The sequence below is a fragment of the Mus musculus genome, chromosome 2, assembly GCF_000001635.26.
Source record: "Mus musculus strain C57BL/6J chromosome 2, GRCm38.p6 C57BL/6J".
Taxonomy (NCBI): domain Eukaryota; kingdom Metazoa; phylum Chordata; class Mammalia; order Rodentia; family Muridae; genus Mus; species Mus musculus.
This window is the reverse complement of record NC_000068.7, coordinates 41,487,116-41,512,658: the sequence shown is the minus strand read 5'-3', so window position 1 is coordinate 41,512,658 and position 25,543 is coordinate 41,487,116. Positions and strand designations below refer to the sequence as shown.

The 25,543-nt window shown below is 36.8% G+C and overlaps 1 protein-coding gene across 10 annotated transcripts in view; it reads left to right on the top strand.

The window, feature by feature from the left end:
• Window positions 1-25,543, top strand: part of Lrp1b (low density lipoprotein-related protein 1B) — a 2,058,309-nt gene that overhangs the window by 1,140,940 nt on the left and 891,826 nt on the right. For all 10 annotated transcript variants that reach the window (XR_374143.4, XR_374144.4, XM_006498463.4 and 7 more), the window contains exons 8-11: window positions 1,032-1,254; window positions 5,843-6,014; window positions 10,517-10,660; window positions 14,258-14,494. Coding sequence is in view for 8 of the 10 variants with exons in the window: in XM_006498463.4 (XP_006498526.1) it covers window positions 1,032-1,254; window positions 5,843-6,014; window positions 10,517-10,660; window positions 14,258-14,494 (776 nt within the window). In the remaining 2 variants the exon portion in view is untranslated. The remainder of the gene's footprint in view (window positions 1-1,031; window positions 1,255-5,842; window positions 6,015-10,516; window positions 10,661-14,257; window positions 14,495-25,543) is intronic.

Sequence of the window (25,543 nt, the reverse complement as noted above, 5' to 3'; positions counted from 1 at the left end):
AACTGAGGTAAAATTACACCTTAACGAACACTGCTTAGTTTGAAAGGTAACCCATTGTTTTAGATATTTCAAGAATGTTGAGAAAAGTAACTAAAAATTCTTTCTCCAAGTTTGTAAAAATCTTCCTATTGCTCAGTGACTGTAAATTAGATTATTCTTGAGATTACACTTAAGTCAAGTCAAAATGGCCTTCCCTTTACAAATGCAATTAAGTCTCATGAGTGGAAATCTTGTTAACTATTGTCAAGATAATGGAAATTGATCTGTGTTTACTAAACATTGTGAATACTAATCAAATATTAAACACTCAAGTGTTCCAGGTGCATTTAAACCTGTGGCAGTCTCAGAACTGCTTTCAGAGATTCCTTGCCCCAGAAGCCAGCAGTTTGTTTCAGCAGTTTCTTCAAAATGTATTAAGAGAAATAGAGACATGTCCTTCATTTCCTTTGCACAATTCTATTAGTTGGGAAGTGTTTGGAGTAGGTCTGGGAATCACAGTATTTATGTCTTATCCCCAGTGCTGCAAACAGCAAATCTATTTTTTTTTTTCACTGCTTCATTCTATTCCAGGTTTGCTGCTCTCTGCCCCTCACGACATTACAGAACGATACAGAATAGGTTTTATAGGAACCAAATATTACTAGCAATTTGGAAAGCAGGTTGAAGATAACGTCTGGTGGCTCACATGCCCTGGCCTGGTGATTTGGATTGCTTCAGTAGCTTGTACTGAATAGGATGGATGCACTGAGTCTATGAGGCTTAGAGAAACTCTGCTGATACAAAAATAAACCCACCACAGTCATTGGTTTTAAGGAAATTTTACAGTTGTTGCTTAACCTGCTCCCTTATGCCCTGCAATATTCATTAGCAGATTTCTCCGTTTATGACTGATATTATATGGAAATGGTTATGGGAAGCTAGCAGATGTAACTACTGAAATAAATTAGAAAGAAACTTTTGCATTTTTACAGATGGCTCTATCAAATATGCCCTCTCTCTCTTCATATTAACATTTACTTTTCTTTCAACAGAAAACTTTTCTTTACTGACTATGGGAATGTTCCCAAAATAGAGAGATGTGACTTGGATGGGATGAACAGAACAAGGATAGTTTATTCAAAGGCAGAGCAGCCATCGGCCCTAGCTTTGGACCTCGTCAACAGATTGGTTTATTGGGTAGATCTCTACTTGGACTACGTGGGAGTAGTAGACTACCAAGGCAAAAACAGGCATACAATTGTTCAAGGCAGACAGGTAAGTACAATTTTGTTAGAAAATGCTGCTAAGATAATAAACCAAACACATGACACTCTCCTAAAGATTACAGTCTGCAGCATTTACAATACTTTAAAGACAAAATGTTATCTGTTACAAATTTAAGATGCATTTTTTTCTTCTTTTTAATTTGGGAGTTCTAGTCACAGCGATACTAAGATATGCCCCTTGAATTTGTCAGGGTCCTTTAAGAGAACACAATGTATTGTGTGATTGTGTGCGTGTGTGTGTGTGTGTGTGTGTGTGTGTGTGTGTGTGTGTGAGAGAGAGAGAGAGAGAGAGAGAGAGAGAGAGAGAAAGAGAGAGAGACAGAGAGACAGAGAGACAGAGACAGAGAGACAGAGAGACAGAGAGACAGAGAGACAGAGAGACAGAAAGACAGAGAGACAGAGAGATGGGAATTTATTAGATTGGCTTATAGTCTGTGGTCCGGTTATTATAACAATAGTTGTTTCCTAATGGAAAGACAATGAATGCTCAGTCCAGGAGATTGGATGCTCTGAAGCTTTCGTGGGGAGCTGCTTGTCTTTACTCTAAGTTGGAATTCCAAAGAAATATGTTCTAGCATCAATAAGGGAATGCCTCAGAAAGAAGATTGGTGAACTTGTCAGCTATAGTCAGGGCAAACAGGAGAAAAGCAAGTTTCTTCCTTCTGTGTTCTTTCTGTGGACTCCTGGTGGAAAGCATTTTAGGGTGGTTCCCACTGCAGGTGGGCGGGTTCAGATTTAGGGTGGATATTCTGATCTCAAATGACACAATCACAGATAACCTTCAAAGGTGTGCCCAGCCAGGTGACAGCCAAGATCAGTCATCACAGCCAGGATACTGAAGATTCCCCTTGCTTCTTCTCAACACTGTGGAAAGCAAACAAAACATACACAAGAACACAAAAGCAAAAGTGCAGTATTTGCAAGAGAGAGACTCCCTGGAACAGGACAGATGTCATGACCTACTTTCTGAAAACTAATTTAAAGTGTTTATTCATATGAAGCTGCATCACCATCTGTCCCAGGGGACATTAAAAATAGTTTGCTAACAAAAGCAAATGTGTGCTCACAAAAATGTCCTAATTATTTCAATAGTGTTAGACTTAATTTTGCCAACTGATTCATTAGTGTCCTTCCTAAATGAGAATTTTGTGAAATTTCCAAGATCAATATTCTTGCCTGTGCATTAGTTTTTGTTTATTTTTAAACAATGCTCCATAAATACCTTAATAAGCTGAATTGATATATGCCTTTTCAGATGTATTCCCCCTCCCCGCCTCCATTTAGCTCTTTTTCCATATGTTCCGTCAATCTCTTGTGAGATTTTAAGTGAGTTAGTAGATTTCAAAATAATTTCCTTTTATTTCTTTTATACTGTGAGGTAGACACATTATGTGATACCCCTTACAGTGACTTCTTCTTTCCTTATATTATGCAGTTCACTTTCCTTGATACCTGGGACACACACACAGACACACACAGACACACACACACACACACACACAGACACACACACACACACACACACACACACACACACAGTCCAATATTGCGACAACTGTTTTCCTCATACCATTAAGTAGCCTAAAGAGTTCAGAGTTTTTGGAAGGCATTGCTTATGTTCTTCTGTGTAATCAGTTTGTAATATGATGGTGACAGACTTTATCTTCTTTGTTGCAATTAAAGTTTAAACATGGAATGGAGAATTTAAATGATTTGCCTCATAACTAACCACATTGACATATTTTATGCGTTTGTACAAATGACTTAGTGGTTAGGGGCATATAGTGCTCTTACAGAGGACTCTTACAGAGTAAAAATTAGATCTTTAAAAAGCATTTCAAATGTCTAGTCTCTGCTTTCCCCCCTTATTTTTATTATTATTGTTTTACTCATTTATGCCTTTATACTGCATGCACATGTGTTTGCATGGATATACTATGAGAACAGAAGACAGATGGCTCAGAGTTCAAGTTCCAGGTGCTTTCACAACTTCTGGCTTATTTGAATAGTGTTGAGGTTTAAACTCAGGTCCTTATGAGTATGCAGATTTAACTGCTGTGAAATCTATATTCTGGGGAGGTCTGGGAGTTGTGGGTACAAACTAATGGAGGCCAGAGGTTTACTAGTTGAGCTAGACTCCCAGGCATTGAGTGTTTAGTTTTCTTTTTCCTTATTTCAGTTTCTTGTGTTTGGCTGGCTCCCTAAACATATGCTAAGTCTGCCACCAAGTAATCCAATGTAGATATAGCCTTTACAAGTTGTAAAATACGGAAACAGATTTATATGGAAACTAAACATATGAGGAGCTGTTGAATGGAGTGTAGATTTTGACATAGGGACAGATTTTCCACCCTGGCCAGTTGTTTGTTACATAGCATTGGTTTACCTCCTGGGATGTGGACTGACATTGTTTAAAACAGTAATAGCATGTCACGATGACAGACATAGCATGAAGGTGGTCTAATACTCAGGACAATGGAAGGAGTGCATCGTGTTTACACTTTCTAATGTGAGAAAAATTGTGGACTGAATCAATCTTAGACCATTGGTGTATCTGGTGGGTGTGAAAAATGATCCTCTAAATGCACACACCCCTTCTCTCATAACATCCATGTGTCCTCACACTTACCATGATATGCCATGCTTACAAAGTAATTTGAAGGCTTTAACATGGAGTTAACATGGCATCCTTCACATTCTTTCTTGCTGTTTATTTCTAGACTAGACAAGAAGAGAGAGATGATCCAACCTGAAAACCAGGTTTCTTTTACTCTCACCTCTAAACAGGACCAGAGAACCACGATGCTTCATCTATGCTAGACCTAGATGTCGGCAAGATATTTTTGTTAAGAAAATTTTTACCAATTTGTATGAGTGGTTTCACAAACAAACCACATGTTCTCCATCACTGCAGATCTATATGTTTTAACAGAACCAACATGCTGCCTCTAAAAAAGTGATGAGTGGTTCTCATAAAAAGCTCCTGTAACATTCAGTAATAACTCCACATATCCAGACCAGATGCATTTCAAATTAAGTATAGTTTAAGAAAACCACTAGCCTCTACTCCTATCAGGTTTTCAGGAAACAAGTGAATCAGTCTGCCTTCGACCTCTAGAAGCTTCTATGAACATCAAATGATCAATCCTCACTACAAAACACAAAGCCCGTGCCAAGACAAGCTCAACTTACTAAGTGTATGCAAAAGAATAAGCATCATTATTGCATTCTATTTGCCAGTATGAATAAGCCTTAGAAATCATCACATTTCTGAGTGAAATGCTGAAATTTTATTTATCAGTACTGCACACCTGTGATTTCTGTCTCTACCATTTCTTTCTTTCTTACTTTCTTTTTTTTTTTTAATTTTATTTGGTCTTTTTATTTTTACATTCCATATTTTATACCCTTCCCAGTCCATCCTCTGACTGTTCCACATCACATATTCTTGCCCCTGTCTCTATGAGCATGCTCCCACCCCCATCCCCTCAATCCCTCACCCTTACCCTACCAGAAATCCCCACAAGCTGGGGCCTGCAGTCTCTTGAGGGTTAGGTGTATTTTCTCTGACTGAACCCAAATCCAACAGATCTCTGCTGTATATGATGTGTTGAGGGCCTCATATCAATTAGGGTATGCTACCTGGTTGGTGGTCCAGTCTCTGAGAGATCTCAGGGGTCCTGGTTAATTGAAACTGCTGGTCCTCCTACAGGGTAGCCCTTCTCCTCAGCTTCTTCCAGCTTTTCCCAAATTCAACCACAGGGGCCAGGAACTTCTGTCCATTGGTTGGGTGTAAATATCTGCATCTGACTCGTTTAGCTGCTTGTTGGGTCTTTCGGAGGGCAATTATAATAGGCCCCTTTTTGTGAGCACTCCATAGCCTTAGTAATAGTGTCAGGCCTTGGGGCCTCCCCTTGAGCTGGATCCCACTTTGGTCCTATCACTGAACCTCCTTTTCCTCAGTCTCTTCTCCATTTTTTGTTCCTGCAGTTCTTTTAGACAGGAACAATTATGGGTCAGAATTTTTGACTGTCAGATGGCAACCCCATCCCTTCATTTCTTACACTATATAAAACATTAATCTAATCATAACTTAAGATGAAATGTGACTTTAAATTTATGAAACAAATATTTAAAGTTGTTTTCTTCTTAGACCATTAATGGAAACAACTCAGATTTTGCAGTGATTACATATCTATGATTATATGGGCAAGCAGTCCATAAAATATCTCAAATTATATTAATTCTGATATAGCATATTAGTGAATACATTTCTAGGTCTGGTTCTTGCTATCCCTGAATAGAAACTATAAAATATATATTCCTTATGAAACATGAATATAATCATTCCCATGCATATAAAACTATTTTATCTACTACTGTATAGTATCTTATTCCTCAGTTAAAAGAACAGAAATTATTAAAATGTTTCTTTGAGAATATAAATGATAATATCATTCTGACTCTGGCAGTCTTCAGACTGTCAGACTACTTGCAATAGTAGTTTTTCTTTCATATTAGAAACATTTCATATTAGGATAATTAAAAGTCAAAACTATATCTTATGCTCTTTGCAGGTTAAACATCTCTATGGCATAACTGTATTTGAAGATTATTTATATGCAACCAGTTCTGATAACTTCAATATCATACGAATAAACAGATTTAATGGCACTGATATTCACTCAATAATTAAAATGGAGAGTGCTCGAGGAATCCGAACCTATCAGAAGAGAACACAGCCAACAGGTAAGCCACAGGGGCTCTTTAAAAGCCTTCATAACAGCAGCTTAAATGGGAACATAGTCCTTGTGCTTCTGTGTGGTGTTAAGGAGGGTATCATAAATTCTCTGTTTGACAGCAGAAATGTGCATGTCTGCTTGATAGAATAGAATAGAGCTCACTTCTCAAGTCTAAATGATAAACTGCTCGGCTCCTATCAAATCATTTCTACAACCATGGGATTGAAATGATGGCTAGATTTAGTCTCAGGAAGCACCTTTCCATCATGATGTATGTGCACAGAGAGCTCAAACACTACAGTTTACTTTTGAATTTTATTATCATTTTCTGGGGTCAAATTTTAAACCGGGCTATTTGCTGTGACGCTTGCCTGATAGTCACCAGTCATAATTTGAGGTCTATTGATTTAATATCCCAATTGCTTTATATTTTTGCAAACATGTTCCTTTGGAAAATAAAACTAACTGCAGTAGTTTTGTTTCTTAAGAGCACAAAATAATTATATTTTATAGTAGGTTAATAATGCTATTTAGCGGCCCAATGTAATTCTAGTTATATAACATTATTAAAGCGAAATTTCAATGCCTCAAATTTCTGTCATTTTTCTATAATTATGTTTGAAATTAAAACTGACCTAGAATTTTTTAAATATCAATGCCTATTCATCCAAGACACTGAAGGTCTATATCAAATTCAATTTTGAACTTTTCAGATAAATTTATTCAATTTTGATATTAGGCTTTTTGAATTTGCTAATTATACATGAGCAATTACTATGCACCAGGATTTATTCTACATACTGGGACTATACTGGTAAACAAAACATAAAGTTTTTTTTTTTTTTCTGCTTTTATGAAATGTAAGTTCTAACACAAAAAGAGTATGTAAATTATTTATTTCAATAGATAATAACTACTTTAGAAGAAAGAAGTAGATGAAAAAGAGCTGAAGCCTCTCAGATAGAGAGTTTGCAATGTTTTTCTTGAACATGCAAAAAACGTTCTCTAAATAAAACCATTGAGAAATTGAGTAGGAGAAGCACGATTATCTGTGGACTGAGAAGGTTTCAGAGAGATGTGGAGCCTCAAAGGCATGAGTGAAGAGCATTTCTAGACTGCTATGGAACATCCAGAAACCTTGTACAGTTGAAGCAAAATGACTAAGGAAAGAAGAAAGGAAACACAGAGAAATCATAGAAAATATGGCAAGTAGGACCCTGTAGGTTATTATAAATCCCCCCCCCCCCCCTTTTCCCTGAGATAGGATTTCTCATTATAGCCCTGGCTGTCCTGGAACTCACTTTGTAGACCAGGCTGGCCTCGAACTCAAAAATTGGCCTGCCTCTGCTTCCCAAGCACTGGGATTAAAGGTGTGCGCCACCACTGCCCGGATTCCTTATTATTATTATTTTTTTTTTTACAAAGTAGAAATCATAAGTTCATTCAGCAGAGTGTCATGGGTTGTACAGCATTTACGAACAATCCACAGATAAATGGAACTGACAATAGGCTGTGGTAGGGAATGGCAGCTGGTTAGAGAAGATGGTGGACTGTTCCAGGATAGTAGTAGCAAAACTAAAGAAAAATGCCAAGGACCAGTGTCAGCTTGGACAGAGGTTCCTGAGAGAAGTAGTGTTTGGGAGCAGTAAAAACAAAGGACTCAAAGTCAAATAGTGGGTTCAAGCTGGCAGCCTATGTTCTGCTTGAGACAGCTTTCCAGCTTGCTTTCTCTTTGTTCTGTTTTCTTCCCCCGCCCCCCGCACCCCCCCTCCCCCCCCCCCCCCCCCCGCAGTCATTCATTCCAGGTTCCTTTTGATTATCCTAGGAATCAACATCCCTTGATAGGACCCTAGGCCCTTAATTCCTAGGAGACAGCAAGCACACATTTTCTTTTAACCTTGCAAAAGAATTTGGAGATCTGCCTTCTGCTGTTAAATACAGACAATAAGATAGTTAGCTGGGTAGGAACCATCCTGAAATTTACCATTTCTACCACACCTAGGCCTGGGCACCCTGTGTCTCAAGCTGCTGCTGAACTCAGGAATCTGCTTGTCTTTTATCTTCCTGAGAAGCCAGTTCCTTTAGATTTGTGAAGCCCTACATATAATTGATATGGCATCCTTATTTTTCCATAGTTAAAAAATTATATAATTTCAAATTTATCTTTTTGAGTTCTTTCCTACAGCCTTAATGGCTCACCTGAAGGCCCTGTTTACCATTTTGTTGAGACATTAGCCAGACCTTCACCTCCCAGACTCTTGTTATCTCTGTTTATCTTGGAGTCATTATCATTAATATGGAGGATTTTCCTTGAAGGAGGAATTTAAAATATGTTTGTTATACAAACAAGCCTTATGGTCACAGCAGCCATGGATACTCATGAAGGCCCACCCCTACTTGTCCTGTCCCAGGGGTAAAAAACCATGTCAGTCTGTCTCCCCAAAGGCCATGCTGGACCTGACAAAGAAGTAGAAGTCAAATTTAGAATCTTTATGAACATGTAGCCAATAAGATTTCCTGGGTGGGATTTAAAAAGTAAGGAGTCAAGAATAATGGTAACTGTTTTGTTAAAAGAAATTGAAATATCATAGTTTGGAAAAAATGAAACAGAAAACAAATTAGAGGTAAAGACATAATTCATTCTTTTAGTTTATTCCCAAAGTCCATTGTCAATCCAAATGTAGATTTATGGATATACAAGACTATGTATTCAAGTTCAATGGGAGAGTCCAGGATGGAACTAGCAGTTTTAGTATGATTGACACATAGGCAATTTTTCTCACCATAGCTAAAGCTGGGGATACCAAGGAAGTACATTTATGTGGAGTAGACTTTCAAATATTGGAACACACCACCAGTAAATGAGGAAGAACAGAGTAGTCAAATGATGACAAAAAAGAGTTCACGAAATCCCACTGGCCTTTGGACTTGATGTGTGAAGCTAATTGGTCTCTGACAGGGACATTTGGATGGTGATGTAAAGATGTGATTGGAACGGGCTTGAAGGAGATGGAAGGAAAGGGGAAGGAGAAAATGAGCTATGACCACAGAGAACTGTGCACCTTAGGTGAACCCATGCAATGAGAAGGTGTTTCTTTTTCCAGGATGCATAAGTACTGACACACACACACACACACACACACACACACACACACACACACACACACACACACTTAGGCAATAAAGAAAGAAAAGTGGTAATGAGAAGGAACGGGGACATGCTGGTGATGAAGGAACGGGGACATGCTGGTGATGAAGGAACGGGGAGATGCTGGTGATGAAGGAACGGGGGGGACATGCTGGTGATGAAGGAACCGGGACATGCTGGTGATGAAGGAACGGGGACATGCTGGTGATGAAGGAACGGGGGGGGACATGCTGGTGATGAAGGAACCGGGACATGCTGGTGATGAAGGAACGGGGACATGCTGGTGATGAAGACAGGATGCTTTATCTACTCAAGCTCCTTCAGAAGCCGGAAGACATTACTCAGCAGCAGCAGCAGCAGCAGCAGCAACAACAGCAGCAGCACTCACCAAATGAGCAATCCACTCATTTTTTTTCCCTAGAAAAATGACTGATAGAGACGGAAGAAAGCATAAGTAAAGGAGTGTGGCTCTAAAATAAATTTGTCATAATTTTCTCACTTTCAATTAAGAGGTGATTAAAAGACTATATAGACTTTCACTGACCCAGTTTCAACTTAACTTCTTTTGAGCATGTTCTTTCTTATTAAATGGTCCCATTTCAATTTTGCTTCTCTCTAGTCCTCAGCATTTTTTTTTTAAATTGGTTTTTCGAGACAGGGTTTCTCTGTCCTGGAACTCACTTTGTAGATCAGCCTGGCCTCGAACTCAGAAATCCACCTGCCTCTGCCTCCCGAGTGCTGGGACTAAAGGTGTGCGCCACCACGCCCGGCAGTTCTCAGCATTCATAAAGCATCACTCCATGCCATAAAGTTCTTCTTTAAATTCAGCCTCTTTCAACCGCTACAGCAGCACACACACTTTGCCTATTAGCAGGGTTCTCACAATAACAATGGACTCAGATATTAAAAACGTATGTTGTAGCTTAGCACATATTATCAGTTCAGATATTTAGCCTAACCCTGTCTCTCCCAGTGCAGAGCTCATTAGCTACTGGTGGCAGAGAAAAATCTTTGCTCACATCCCTACACTGGATTATTTTTCTGTAACCTTTTATGATTTTTTTAAATTTTTGCTTTCATTTTTAATATCATTTATCCAAGTACCCAAAGCTTGCTTCCAAAGAGGCAAAACAATTCAATTTTATTTACATTTATATGAACACATTAAATTAATGTTTCTTAGATTTAAAATATATCTAAGGAAGATTTTGTCAATCCCCCTTGGTCTTCTATTGGGTCTGATATTTTCCATGTTATTACAGTATTCAATAGTGGGGTATATAACATTCTGCTAAGATTCCATGCCCTTACGCAGGGAAGTTTGTACATAATTACCTTGTCTTGTTTTCTCTCTGTTTTAGTGAGAAGCCATGCCTGCGAAGTGGATGCATATGGAATGCCAGGGGGATGTTCACACATCTGTCTGCTCAGCAGCAGTTATAAGACACGGACCTGTCGCTGCAGGACTGGCTTCAATATGGGGAGCGATGGCAGGTCATGCAAAAGTATGTTGTTAAAGCAAACATTTTGCCAGTAGGCAACATTTCAGATAGTTATTTTTTTTAATTAATTAGCAGCATCAACATCAATCAGAACAAGGGACTGCCTACGGTTGCTTTCTAGACATTTTCCCATCTCGGAGTCAGGATTTACCTATCTTTTAAACAATGAGAATTAGGAGCTCATCAGGCTAAAGAGCTACCAAACTTGCTGACCTTACAAGAGCCTTCAAGGAAGATTTTTTTTTTTTTTTAATTTTTTTTTTTTAGATTTATTTATTTATATGTAAGTACACTGTAGCTGTCTTCAGACACTCCAGAAGAGGGAGTCAGATCTCGTTACGGATGGTTGTGAGCCACCATGTGGTCGCTGGGATTTGAACTCTGGACCTTCAGAAGAGCAGTCGGGTGCTCTTATCCACTGAGCCATCTCACCAGCCCTTCAAGGAAGATTTTAAGGAAAATGGTTCTTTAGTTTTGTAATATCCTGAGTGAGGTTCATGAAGTTAAGGTATATACAGGATTGGTTAGAAAAATCTTCTTAAGTGAAGAAAAATGCACCCCTAAAAAGGTGTGTTGCTTGGTTGACACATTCACACACAGCAATGTAGTACCACTGGATGCACCAATGCACACTTTTAAGCAGCAGCAACGGGACTGAATTTCCTTCATTATTTCATGCTTCATTAGCAATGTTAATCAAGTAGCAATCCTTTCAACAATTTATCAAAAAAATCTCTAAAGGTTATATGCTATTAGAAATGCATTTATTTAACTTTTGGGATTTGGCACAGTCCTTTAATAATTACTTTCAAACAAAGCATACAAGATTTTTAAAATAAGAAAATAAATAAATGACATATACTTTTCATTTGTGTTTCTAATTTTGTATTAAATGCTAGGAACATAAAGAAACAAGGTTTCAGCTTCCTGAGCCTGTCTGAATAATTGAGGTCCTGGATCTGAGACCTCCAGACTGGAGAAGCTGAATGTGTCTGCATGTTTGTGTAGCATAACTAAATGGACCTTGAGAAAGGATAGCATATCATGGCAATGTGCAGTCAAATGAATGTGTACATACAAAATACAAAAACACGTTTGGAGAAAATCCTGAGGTCATAGTTATATTTGAGTGAATTTTAATTGACTCTGTCCTTTTTGGTGCTTAAGTATATACTATTTTTACTAAATAAAAATAGATTCAACATCAATTGATTCTTCTTATTTCAAATTTATAAATTTCCTTTAGCAGAACCAAGCACCTGGTGTTGTCAAAAGCCAGAGCAACAGCAGTGCACAGAGGGACATGTTAAATGTGAAAACACAGCATTTTAGCTGAGGTCAGGGTGTTACAAGTTCCAGAATGACCTCCTGTAGGACATCATCCCAATTCACATGGAAGCGCCCTGTCTTTTTCCATTGTTATTTCTACGGGGACATGGCCTGGGGGATAGTATACTATTAGATGTTTATCCATAGAAATTACAAACATACCTTTTTCCTATTCTTTAAATTAGAATGGACTCAAGAAATTTATACCATAACTGAGGCCATGTCATTGTCTGATGTGAAATTTACAATTCAGTTGTTATTACACATATAATACACAGAGAGAGAGACATACATACACACACATGCACAAAAAATAAGATAAACATAAAGAAATATCAAAATAAGATTGAACAAAAAATAAATCCAATTCTTACAATTTTTAAAGATCACAAACAGGCATCCACTAACAGTAATAGTCCAGGTTTACCTCCTGATAGCTGAAAATTCATTAAAAATATAAATTAAAATATGCCATGATAGATATCTCACATTATTTTCACTACAATAGAGTATTATACTACCTTTAAAACAAATGTTTTGAAGATATTTTAATGACATAACCAAACATTACTAAATTTAATATTGCTAAATGTTGAAAAATAAGCAAACATATGCACATAATATTTCTCTAAAATCCTTTTACAATTTCAAGAAATATTCCCAAATAAAGTGATACTACTTTTAAATCAGATAAAATATAATTTATAAATAATATACTTTTGAAATAATATAGGCATGAATAGGCGTGAGAGCAGACATATGTTTGTAAACATATTTTATCTTATAATTGCCATAATTACATCTAATGAAATGTGTGCAATAGCAGAGAGATAGAAAATCTTATCTCAGTGTTAAGATAAAACCATAAATTCAATATATAAAGTTTATTTTCTGTGTTGATTCACTTTGGTAAGATTCACATTATTCCCATTACATTGTAAAATGACTTTTTTATCATAACACTGAGAGAAGATTTTCTTTTTAATGGTTTTACAGTGTAATGGAGATAATGTAAGGCTTAACATAGTATAGAAAGTGGAAGTTGAGTGTATCCAGCCGGTGCTATGGATCAGTAGATCCTTGGTATTGAAGCATTGCCTGTTGGACTTGAACACTGGTGAAATTTGCTCAGCCCAGATAGTTCAAAAAAGTTAGGAAGATTTGTAATGTTCCCCCTGATCCCTAATAGCAGTGAACACCTACAGCAGTTTACAGCATTGCAGGTCAAATAGTGAACTCCAGGGCTGCAGCCTTGGAGAGATGTTACCAATACAAGAAAAGGAGAAAGAGGAGGGGCTGAAATGCTTCTTTTCAGGTCATGCAGTCTTAAATTACCCATGCTTTTTGAAAAAGAAAGAAAGAAAAAAGGAAGGAAGGAAGGATGAAAGGAAGGAAGGAAAGAGAAAAGGAAAGGAAAGGAAAGGAAAGGAAAGGAAAGGAAAGGAAAGGAAAGGAAAGGAAAGGAAAGGAAAGGAAAGGAAAGGAAAGGAAAGAAACCACATGAAATGAAACGAAAAGAAAACACAAAAGGAGTGAAAAAGAAAAAGAAAGGCCGTCCTGATTTTGTATCATACTAACTATGGAGGCTGCTTTTGTTTGCTTAGAGATTTTTTTTTTGATTGTTTGCTTTTAATGCTGTCTGTGTTATACATCAGATTTACTGGCAGACAGTGTCAGCCTCTGACATTACAATTAAGCTGTGAAGTAAACTGATGCTATCAGCTGGCACTAATTCATTTCTCATAAGAATTAGTCACCTGTTTGGACAGCAGAACACAGTAGCGATCATGTCCCTGATACCCCGTGAATCTTTTGTTAGTCACAGTCTGTATATGGCAACTCCAGACTGCAGCATTTTAATTGGCCTGAAGTTTGCAGCAGTGTCAAACGTAATGAGTGCAATAGATAGTATCTTCAGAGAGCATTACCTCAATTGTAATGAATTATACAATTAAATGTACCGGATATTTTAATAAATTTCCATTTCACAAGTTACAAGTTATTCAATGATCTGTCATGTTTTTGCTATACAGGCAGAAGAATAATTAACTAAATATAACCCATTCAGTGAAGTAATTCCTGTTTTAATTAAAGTAATGCAATTAGCTGGCCTTCTTGCATCAAGATCCGTTTGGCATATTTTGGAGTTTAATTTCTAGTATTGAATTTTAAGAAAGCCTAATTGTGCCAGTTAATTAAACAGTGACATTCTGCAGTGTAAAGAAGATTAGTCCACATGGGTTGTTTATGTTTGTAATCTTTCTTCTGCAGGGCCAAAGAATGAATTGTTCCTCTTTTATGGGAAAGGACGCCCAGGAATTGTTAGAGGAATGGACTTGAATACCAAAATAGCTGATGAATGCATGATTCCCATAGAAAATCTGGTAAACCCTCGTGCTTTAGATTTTCACGCGGAAGCTAATTATATCTACTTTGCTGACACGACCAGTTTCTTAATTGGCCGGCAGAAGATAGATGGCACAGAGAGAGAAACCATCCTGAAAGATGGTAAGTGACACTGTGTGCCATTAGCATCAGAGTGCTCAGAGATGAAGGTCTTAAAAAGGCTATATCCATTGTGTTTCATTATGTCAAGCAGATTCCCTATTCTCCTTCTTTATTTAAAAATATTTTATAATTTTATCAGCTCAGTGACATTAATTTCCACAGGTTTTTCATTCCTGAATGCTAATACTTTGTTAAAAGACGGAACTTGAACTGTCCACTGCATTTGTAGCACTTCAGGAAGTAAATAGTGATATTATTCACCTTTTGGTAAAATGTGGAACTACAAGGATGCCTTTATTGACTTGATAGAATATAAGGATATCAAAGAATTCTGTAGTATTTGCTCCTCATTAGAAAAGTGTTTATCTCAATAAAAGTGTCAGTGTACCTTTTGCTATCAAATTCTAGCACACTGTTTCTTTTTCTATCAACTAAAATGGAATTGCATAGGCTTTCTCTTGAAGGAGTAAATACCTTTAAAGAAACTTAAACTCTTCAACTTGCTTCAATTCTCAAGAAAAATGTTGTAGTAAATGTAATATGTTGTAAGCCTCACATGCATGTGTTTTGATTAAACCAGTATAAAATTATCTTAGGAACAGTCAATACAATAGAAAAGTAACATTAGCAAAAGTAGAAAAATACCATCAAAATAAACCAACAGATGATGGAACAACATCCTAACATAATTATGGATCTCATTTTCCTCATATGTAAAGACTATTTGCTTCTGTAATAGCTTAGAAATCTCTGAATCAAGAGCCATTTGCTGGATATTATGAAAGACATGTTGCTAGCCTATCCTATGAGTTAAAAGTTAAAATAAAATTTAAAAATTGGCTACCTTTATGGACTATACGATAAGCATATGGAAATTTAAAACACTGCAATATTTGATTAATAAAATACAAATTACCTCCAAGAAACATGAGAACTTTCTAGGCAATAGGATCAATCTTCGTCTATAGGAAGTGGCAGACACCTTTACATGAACATCACCTGAGACTCTTTAGCTACTATATCATTTGTGAGCTACATCATAATGGGGAGATACTAAAAGCAGAGAAGACATGTTTATTCTGCTGAGAAGTCCATGGAAAAATACAGAAATAGAATTTATACCCTCAATGGATCGCCATTTTGGAAGTTTAATTTTCAGATAATAGTGACAAAAGATTTTTGTAACTTAGAAATCAGTATGATGAAAAACCTAATTCTCAATAATATAAATCAGAAGTATTTCCCATAGAAGATAAAATGTGAATAAAGTCATATTTTAGGGAGACCCATCCTGTGGTCAGGTATACAAGGAGCCAGAGAACATAAGACTCAAAAGAGGGCTCAAAGCTCTCACATGGTTCTGTGAAATGAAACATCGGGTTCATGGGAAGACGATTCAGTCAACTCAGCTATATTTCAAATGAAATTATTAGTGATAGAACACTCACACTCTGAGAGATGCAAATGAAATTTTAAAATGAAATATGTGCCAGTTTCTGACATTTTAAAAATAGCTTACTGATTAAAAAAATAAAATATGTCACCAAGATTTTGTATCCATGGAGGTTCTAATTAAACATTTTGCTGTAAGTGACTCTGGCAAAAACTGTCTTGCTACTTATCTCTGAAGTAGAATCCCAGAATTTGGGACAATGAATTTGGACATTCTTGCCAAGCAAATTTGTTTAGACTATTCTGATTTCAAAAGATTCTTTTATGAGTCAGGAAAATATAACAGAGAGGATCTTGGTTTCCTTTGGAAAAGTTTCAGTTCTCTTTGATAATCTTACTTTTGATAACATTATCTTATCAGTGAGATTAGTGCTTCTTCACGTAACAAAAGAGAAGGGAAACCATTGCTACTGGACTATCTGAATTATCTCTTCAGTCCTTGCTTCATAGTTTACAGCTGTGAAACCCTGCTGCAACACTTACAACTGAAAAATACTTAACAATCATATTCTAATAAAATACAAACAGCTTGGTTTGGGTTTCAGTCAAGGTTGTATATTTTCTTAAAAAAAAAAAAACTTGTTATAAGGTAATATTGATGTGGGAAAATGTAAAGTTACATTGGAAATCAAATTGTTTCTGAGTGTTGTAGCCTGGTTGGCAGTTGTGGTCTTTGAGAACTTGGGCTACATGTTTTCATGCCCCACATGCTTTTAATGTTTCTGTGGAAGAATCATCTATTGTTTGGACCCAATGCCTTTCAGCAGTGATTTGATGCTTTCCTTTGAAGCTTGCAACACACTTTCTTAGTTTGGATACTTAATGTTTTAGCTGTGATATAGTATGGTCATTTTCCTTTCTGGTCTTTATTTCTATATGCCTCTATATTTTTAAATTAATTTTCTTTCACTAGATTGGAATTGTCTGCTGATAATATTTCTGAAATATTTTTTATACCATTGTATGCAATTCTGCTTTTCTTATCACTGTAGTTTGCATATTTGATTCTTTCAAGCTGTCCTTGGTTGTCCTAAACACATGCACACACACACACACACACACACACACACACACACACACACACAGACACAGACACAGTTATTACTATTATTGTTGTTATTGAATTTTAGTAGTGTATGTTGTAGTAGGAATAAGGTGCCAATTTTGCTTGTAAGACTGCTGTTCAGGGCGTTACATTCTATCTTCCCTTGCCTACTCTAATAATAATAATCACTATCCAGAAATAGATATATAAAAACAGACTAGTGCTTAAACACAATTATCATTTTTTAAACATGATTTATTTATTGAATAGAGGAACAATAAATCACTATATACTAATATTTTAACAACTGAGAGGGGGTGTAATATTGCATATAGCTTTTGCTACCCCACTTTAAGCTCTAGGCACACCACAATACCAGCCCCAGCCAGGTTTCCTTGGATCCACAGATGAAACACACACACACACACACACACACACACACACACACACACACACACACTTAATTTTCAACCTGCCTTTTTGTACAATTGCTGGGTGCTTCTAATCTCCCACGGCTACCACACCCTTCTCAATACTCTTAGCTCAGCATCCTAAATATGCCGTCAATTTTACTTGTTCATTTACCTTCTCCTTGTTCAGCAACCCAAAACCTGCCCTCAGCTTTAGTTGCCTTTTTAAAGTCTGGCATGGGGAAATGGCCTATGGCCACTCTGCCTGAGATCTCATAAAGCTCATTATCTTTTCTCCCTCCAAAGCATGGTGAAAAACCTCCGTTTTGCCTCGTGTCACTGAACCGGTAACAGAACCTTATAAGGACATTCCAAGATACTGAACTCTGAAGAAAAAAGAAAAAAAAGCAAAAATAAAACAAACTTTTCACTTACACTGTAAGGGGGGGGGGGGGTGTTTCTAATGCTAATGTACTACTCACTAATTGGTTGTTGATCCATCAATAAAGATGCCAGCAGCCAATGAGCTAGGGAGAATAGGTGGGACTTCTGGCTTCCTGGAGGCAAGCAAGCAGATCTAGATGATCTGAGGTCTCAGGTTTGGCAAACCCTTCTATTCTCATCCTGAGAATGCTGAGCCACCAACATGTGGTGCTTGTCAACCTCTTACAGACAGTTCCAGCTTAAAAGAGCTCTGGAGGCCTCTATAAACCAATATGTTATCTCCAACTGCAATCCCAGCCCTATGGAGGCTGAGGCAGGAGGATCACAAGTTTGATTTCAGTAAAAGCTGTATAATAAGACCTTGTACTAAAATTAAAAATTGAAAACAGGAAGAATTTTTATTTATTTCTGAATATTAAATTTCTGGTTTGGTCAAAAGAATAATAAAACACTTGGCAAATGCCAACGAGTGTGTAGATGTGCTACATGTGTATATGTGTCCATTTGTGTGTATATTTCCAAGAGTGTGTATGTTTATCACCTGCCCTCCCTTTTAAAATATTTTTGACAGAGTTTTATTGTGATAACTAAGCTGTACTTGAACTTGCTTTGTAGCACAGGAGATCTTTATCTTGTCAACTTCTGCCTCAGCCTTTTGAGAAGCCAGGAAATATGATTTTAGTAGCAGACTCAGTAGTATAATTTTTCATAATTTTATAAGGTAGCAACTTTGAGCATAAACTAAAACAGGAGAAACCAATTGCTTAATTGTTTCTATATTATATGGTTCCTATTTGAAACTTTACTCAGGATTATCATGCCTATGGGAGTATGGTTATAAAGTTAATAACTGTACTATAGGTTAGTCAATAGAAAATGTTCAGTTAAAATAATAGTCTCACCAATCAGTCTTACAAGCTCACAATGTGGGAGTGGCTAATATCCATAATAAAAGAGAAAAGTTACCATAAAGGTAACCATTAGAAAAGAATTTGAGGGAATGCTTGTTAGTCATGTGTGTGTATGCTGAACACCTTGACTCTGACATAACTAAACAGATAATATTTTTATCTCCAAGCATAATTGTTAAGATCAATCACCTCTCTGCCCAGGCAAATATTTAATCAACTCTAGTTGGATTTTTACTCACACCTAGACAAAAACCAACAAACCAAATAACAAAAGCAGACTTCGCAATCATTTTAAGCCACAACACGATCTTGGTTTGGTGTCTTGAATACATGATATATACAAGTATGAAAATCCAAGTCTAATGCATTAACAAGGTTGCTCTGTGCTCCATCTGTGTGACTTTCTGAGGAGATGGTATTGCTGACAGATTTAATTCCTTTCGGTTTTTGTAGTGAATATTTAATCTCAATCTGGTGCTTCTACCCTACCTTTTATAGTTCAGTTCCTGGATAAAAGACTTATAGCTTTTATTATTTACAATAAGCCTTAATCAGCACCAGAGTTGAGAAGATATTAGATATATGCTATTAGAACCTACTTGCCTATCAATAACTCTGAGTAATTGCTTACTGTGTTTCATCTGGTCTGTTCTTTACTCTGATTGCTCACCCTTCATGCCTATGCTTTCTTGACTGCTAACACATGGCATCTTTCTCCTCTCTCTGTCTTCTTCTCTCTCCTCTCCTGGTCTTCTCCAACTCCAAGCCTGGGAACCCAAAAACCTGGCTGTCTTATTTCTGCCCAGCTCTAGGCTGTAGGTACCATTATTCACCAATTAGAAATAACTTGGGGCCAAGGTCACATAGCATCACTTTGGTCAAAGTGTAGACTCTCTCATGTCTGGGGCAATCAGACGATGGGGGCGGGGGGGCTTTACATAGCCTTATAATATATAGCAACAGACTGAAGCTCAATACCAGTGCTCTGACTCTCATTTGCTTCCATCATTGTCACTGTAGTCTTTTAACTTAATGTCTACTTTTTGTATCTCTTTCTCAGCATTGGGAGGCAGTAGTAAGGAAATAGAAAAGGCTTTCTATGAGATGATGATCACAAATCATAAGCAGTGCCGTTTATGAGTCTAGGGTAGCTTTAAAATTAATTATATCAAAACTTTGCCAAATGTTACAGGCCAAGCTTGTAATCCTAGCTGATGTACTTTAGGGCCCACCTGGAACAAAAATCACTGTTTTTAAAACGTAAAGAAATAAGGAAATGTAGAAATAAGACAAATCTGTATAAGGATCCATGATTCAGTGAAGAATAACACCCAGACTCAAATAGTATGTAAATGCAAAGAATGCTTTATTCTGCAGAAATCCAACATGCTGGGGCCTCCCCATGATAGAGAGACAATCAAGAGAGTTCATAGGCTAGATTTGAATCACATTGGTGTTCTGGGGTAGATTAGCTTTGCCTTATTCTATCTCTAGGCATTGAGGAACCATTACCGAGGTGTAGAGGCTGGATCCTGGGTTTTAATTTTTATTTATTTATTTATTTTTCTATTAGTAATTGACCTGCCTGGACTTGCGTGGACTTCCCCAAACTTGTCCAGTTCTTAGGCATAGTCTCCTAAACTGCCAATTTAAAGCCTGTCATGGAGTTATCCTAACCTTAACCTCATTTGATCCTTTTAAATGATATCTGTTAATTATGTATATGCTCAGACTCTTTCAGGGGCTTTACAGCTAGATTTCTATACTTCTGCTTCCTTTGACCAAAGCAGGTGACACTCCATGCTTGTGACTCTTCATCAATGAATGTTCACCATTTTTTGCTGGTATTTCTTGTTCCTTTCCAAACATTCAGTTAGTGTCCTGCTACAAGTTGGGAGCTTCGGCAGGGCAGTGAAGCATCCATCTCCCCTCTGGAACACAGGGTGTGACTTCCACCCTCTTTAACAGTGGCTCACCTTTAAGCCTTTTATCTTCTTGCTTCCGGGAGGTTTCCTATTCCTTTGCCAACTGCCGATAACTTTATTTCTGTATCCCTCACAAAGGGCTATTCTTTCTCCTGTCATAGTGAGTAGAAAGATCTTCTCACCCTTCCCTAGTGTTTCAGCTGTTTTCTTTTTTCTTTTTGAGTTGAGTGAGTCTGAGGGATGGATTAAGTTTCTTGTCTTTGAGACACTCAGGGGGTCCCTGGAAGGTTTCCTGTTCTACTTATAGTCTTTGTCTGTGAACTCAGTTGAAGAAATATTTTGTGCCTGGAGTTCTTAGAGACACTAAACTCACACATCAAACTACACTTACTTTCAACAATTCTTTCCTATTTTTGCTTTTAAAAATGTCTGCCAGAGAACACATTTCATGAGCCTTGCTGATCCTGTCAAAGACCTGGGACCCCTCCCATTGTACTGTGGATCCGTTTTTACTCAAAATCAAGGAATGTTGTGCTCTTGCAAAGTACTGGTATTCCCTTCTTTATGTGATTCACTGTTCTCTGTAGCTTCAGTATCTCGTGTGTGAATGAGCTCTGAATGCCCATTCTTCAAATTCTCTAACACAGATGGAAAAAGCAAGGTTGACATATGTTTAAACTGTTTTCATCTCCTTCACATTACCATTGTATGAAAACCCAGTTTATTCTTCTTAATATATGATAGCCCCTGGTGATGCTTTCCAATACTCAGAGTTTATACAGTCAAGGCATTTGGCTAATGCAAATATGTGTCATTTGCTTTCAATCAGCTTATTTGGTATCACTTTGACAGAACAAGTAAAATTAGAATTAAGAGTTCTCACACTACAACATGAAATGTTTTATATATTATATTATAAAAAACAGAATTCCGTTTTTCAAAGAGATGGTGCAAGATAGTATGATTAAAAACTATTCCAAAATATGATGCCTATTTAGAATGAAAATGCACATTTTTGGTTTATAAAAACATTTATCCAGTACAAAGACAGTGAGTATGATGTCCACGTGAAAACATCACTGTGTTTTAGTATCTGTATCCTTGCTGAAAGCACTTGTTGGTCATCAAATGAGTTGATGAAGTGATGTAAGGGTAAGCAAGCAAGATAACAGTTTGCATTCCATATCCATGAAATTTCTGCAAAAATTGTTCTTAACAAAAATTGAGCTTAGCATTGAAGACTCCAAGAGGGGTCCATCAGCATTCAGAAGTAGAGTAATCCCAATGTAGAATGCTGATGACAAAAACCTCCCAGAACAACAGAAACCACAGCTTGGAATTTCAAAAGTGTAATAAACTTGAAATAAAGTTGAGAGAGAAACCTCTCCTAAAAATGTATTAATATTAATAGAAACAAGAAGAAATGGTATGGAAAGGCTTAAGGTAATCTTTAAAGCAGTTTAATAATTAGGTGCATCCATTCAACACACATAGCAGACATTAATTATACCTTCTAGAAGCACTCAGAGATGGAACTGGAATATTTCCCTTTCAGTTAATAAAAAATTCAGACTTTTACTTCCTAAATTATTTCTTATCCTAAATCTAAAGAACACAAAAATATAAATTTTAAGGGAAATTTTGTCTTATAATATTAAGTTGTGGAACTTTTTAAACGTAGGATAAAATTCAGAAATGTTTATAAATGTAAATTCCAAAACTACATCTTTTCATGATAAAATAGATCATGAGCAATGACAAATACTGAGGATTAACTAAACTAAAAGTATTCAGAATGGGCACAGCAGAGAAAAAGTTATAGTATAGATAGATTATGACAGATAGTCTTAGAAAAACTTCAACAGGATTTGATAGTGTGTTCCCACATGGGTAGTGTGTTCCAACAGAGAACTCTTCCGTAGCTTATTAATTAAAGATTGATTTTGAGATAGGATCTCTAACTGAACTTGAAGTTCACACATTAGTTTTGGTTGGTTGGTCAGCAAACCTTAAACTTCACCTATCTTTGCCTTACCAGTACTACAAACATAAGCATATACCACCATGCCTGGAATTTCAGAGAAAGTATTTTGATTTCTAGCAGATCTCTTCAGCTTTGCTCATTGGATTTTGTCAATTTAACACAAACTACAGTCACATTTAAAAAGGAACACTCATTTCTATGTGGCTTTTTCTTGATTAATGATTGGTGTGGTTAGACTTAATCTGCTGTGTGTAGTGACTACACCTGGTCTTGTGCTTCTGGCTTGCATAAGAATGCTAGTTGTATAGGTGTTGATAACAAGCCAGTGAACATAGTTGTATCATGGTTTCCACTTCAGTACCTTCTTTAAGTTCCTGTCCTCTTTTCCCTTAAAGATGACATAGAATTGTCAGCCAAATCGACTCCTTTCTCCCCAAGTTGCTTTTAGTCAGAGTGGTTTATCACATCAATGGTAAGCAAGATATTTGACCAACTTCTTGAATTATAAATTTCAAGATTACATAAAGTATTAGATAAAAAACTATCAATCAGATGAAAATAACCTTCTTCAGTTCTGCAATTTGTTTAAGCTTTTATAATTATTATGCCTATAAGATGCAAGACTTCTCTCTCTCTCTCTCTCTCTCTCTCTCTCTCTCTCTCTCTCTGTATGTGTGTGTATTTATATAAGTCATTATATTTAACAGAGTGCTAGAGTGCTATTCATTAATATTCTGGACAGAGAAGGCAACCCCTGTGAAAAATATCATCCATCATTCCGTGATCATTATTTTCTTCTACTACATTTATTCTGCTTCCATTATTTTGTAAATTTCTTTTTCATTAAAAATATTTAACAGGGTAGTAACTGATGTCTGGTGCTAGTGGTATAGGTATTTCTTTTCTTTTCATTTTCTTTTAACATCTTGTCATCTTTTCTGAAAAAAAAAAAAAAACACAATTGGGAAATTGATAAGACCATACTTCAGGACATTCTGCAATTTTGTAGGTGGAATTTGGTATGCAATGCAGATGTAGTACTAAGGGACTGTAAGAACAGAATATGTTGAGAAAAATTATAAGAGAATTGTGTAGTAGTTAGATTATCCTCTTGGTCTTATTTATAAGAAGTTAAAAGATTTAGAGAATAAAAAAGTGAAGGAAAAGTGAATGAATAAAAAGAACATTAACTAGAGATGAGATTGTGAAATTTGCATAAATGAATATGTAGATAGAGACTAGAGAAACAGCTCACCAATTAAGAGTTTATACAACTCTGGCAAAAACAAAAGCAAACAAACAAACAAACAAAAAACAAAAAAAACCAAAAAACCAAAAAAACAAAACAAAACAAAAACAAGTGTGGGTCCTAAAACCCCAGGTTGAGCAGCTTACAATCACCTATATAGCCAGGTCAAAGTTATTCAATACCATCCACTGACCTTTATGGAAAATGTACTCATGTGCCTAAATCCACATAGAGATATACAAATATACATATGATTAAAACTAAAAAAATTGCTTCATAGGAAAAGTAGAGAAATAAAGAAACATTGCTGTGGTAGTTTCAATAAAAATGGCCTCCATAGATAGACATGTTTAAATGTCCATAAGGAAGTGGCACTATTAGGAGGTGTGGCCTTATTGGAGTAGATTGTGGCTTTGTTGAAAGAAGTGTGTCACTAGGGGTGGAATTTGAAGTCTCACATGCTCAATCTAGGACCAGGGTGGCATTGTCTGTTCCTGCTGCCTATGACAACATTCAGCTACCTTGCCAGCACCACGTTTGCCTGCATACCACCATGCTTCCTACCATGATAATAATGTCCTAAACCTCTGAACTGTAAGTCACTCCCAATTAAAAGTTTTTCTTTGTAACAGTTTCCAAGGTTGTGGTGTTCATTCACCAGCAATAGAAACCTTAACTAAGAAAACTGCAAACAAATATTAAGCCTTATTGTTACTAGGGGCCTTATGTATACTACTTCATAAATTATATGACGATTACAGTTAAAGTCTGATGGAAAGTAAGGAAATTATTTCCTCTCTAATACTACAGACAGTGTATGTGTGCAGACTTGTGGTTTTTGTTGTTGTTGTCGGTGTTTGGTTGGGTGTTGCTGTTGTTGTTTTTTGTTGTTCGTTTTGTTTTGTTTTATTTATTGGGTTTTTCTTTTTTTCTTTTTTTGTCTTTTGTTTCTGTTTTTGTTTTTGGTATCAACTTAACATAGCTAGAGTCATCAGAGGTAAAGGAGACTCAGTTGAAGAAATGCCTTCATGAGACTTAGCTGTAAGGTATTTTTTCAAGTAGTGATCAACTTGGGAGGACTCCACTCATGGTGGGTAATGTCATCTCTGGACTGGTGGCCCTGGGTTCTATAAGAAAGCAGGCTGCACGAGACATGTGAAGCAAGCCAGTAAGCTGCAACCCTCCATTGTATTTATACCAAATCCTGCTCCAGCATTCTTCCCTGTTAAAGTTCCTGTCCTGACTTCCTTCAATAATGTACAAAAATATGGAAGTACATGCCAAATAAACCCTTTTTTTCTCATTAACTTGATGTTTGGACATGGAGTTTCATTGCAGCAATGGAAACCCTAACTAAGACACCAGTTCTTTCCTTTCCTTTCCTTTCCTTTCCTTTCCTTTCCTTTCCTTTCCTTTCCTTTCCTTTCCTTTCCTTTCCTTCCTTCCTTCCTTTCTTCTTTCCTTTCTTTAAAAAATATAGCTGGGTGACGGTGGTACACGCCTTTAATTCTAGCACTTGGGAGGCAGAGGCAGGCAGATTTCTGAGTTCGAGGCTAGCCTGGTCTACAAAGTGAGTTCCAGGACAGCCAGGGCTATACATAGAAACCCTGTCTCTTAAACACAAACACA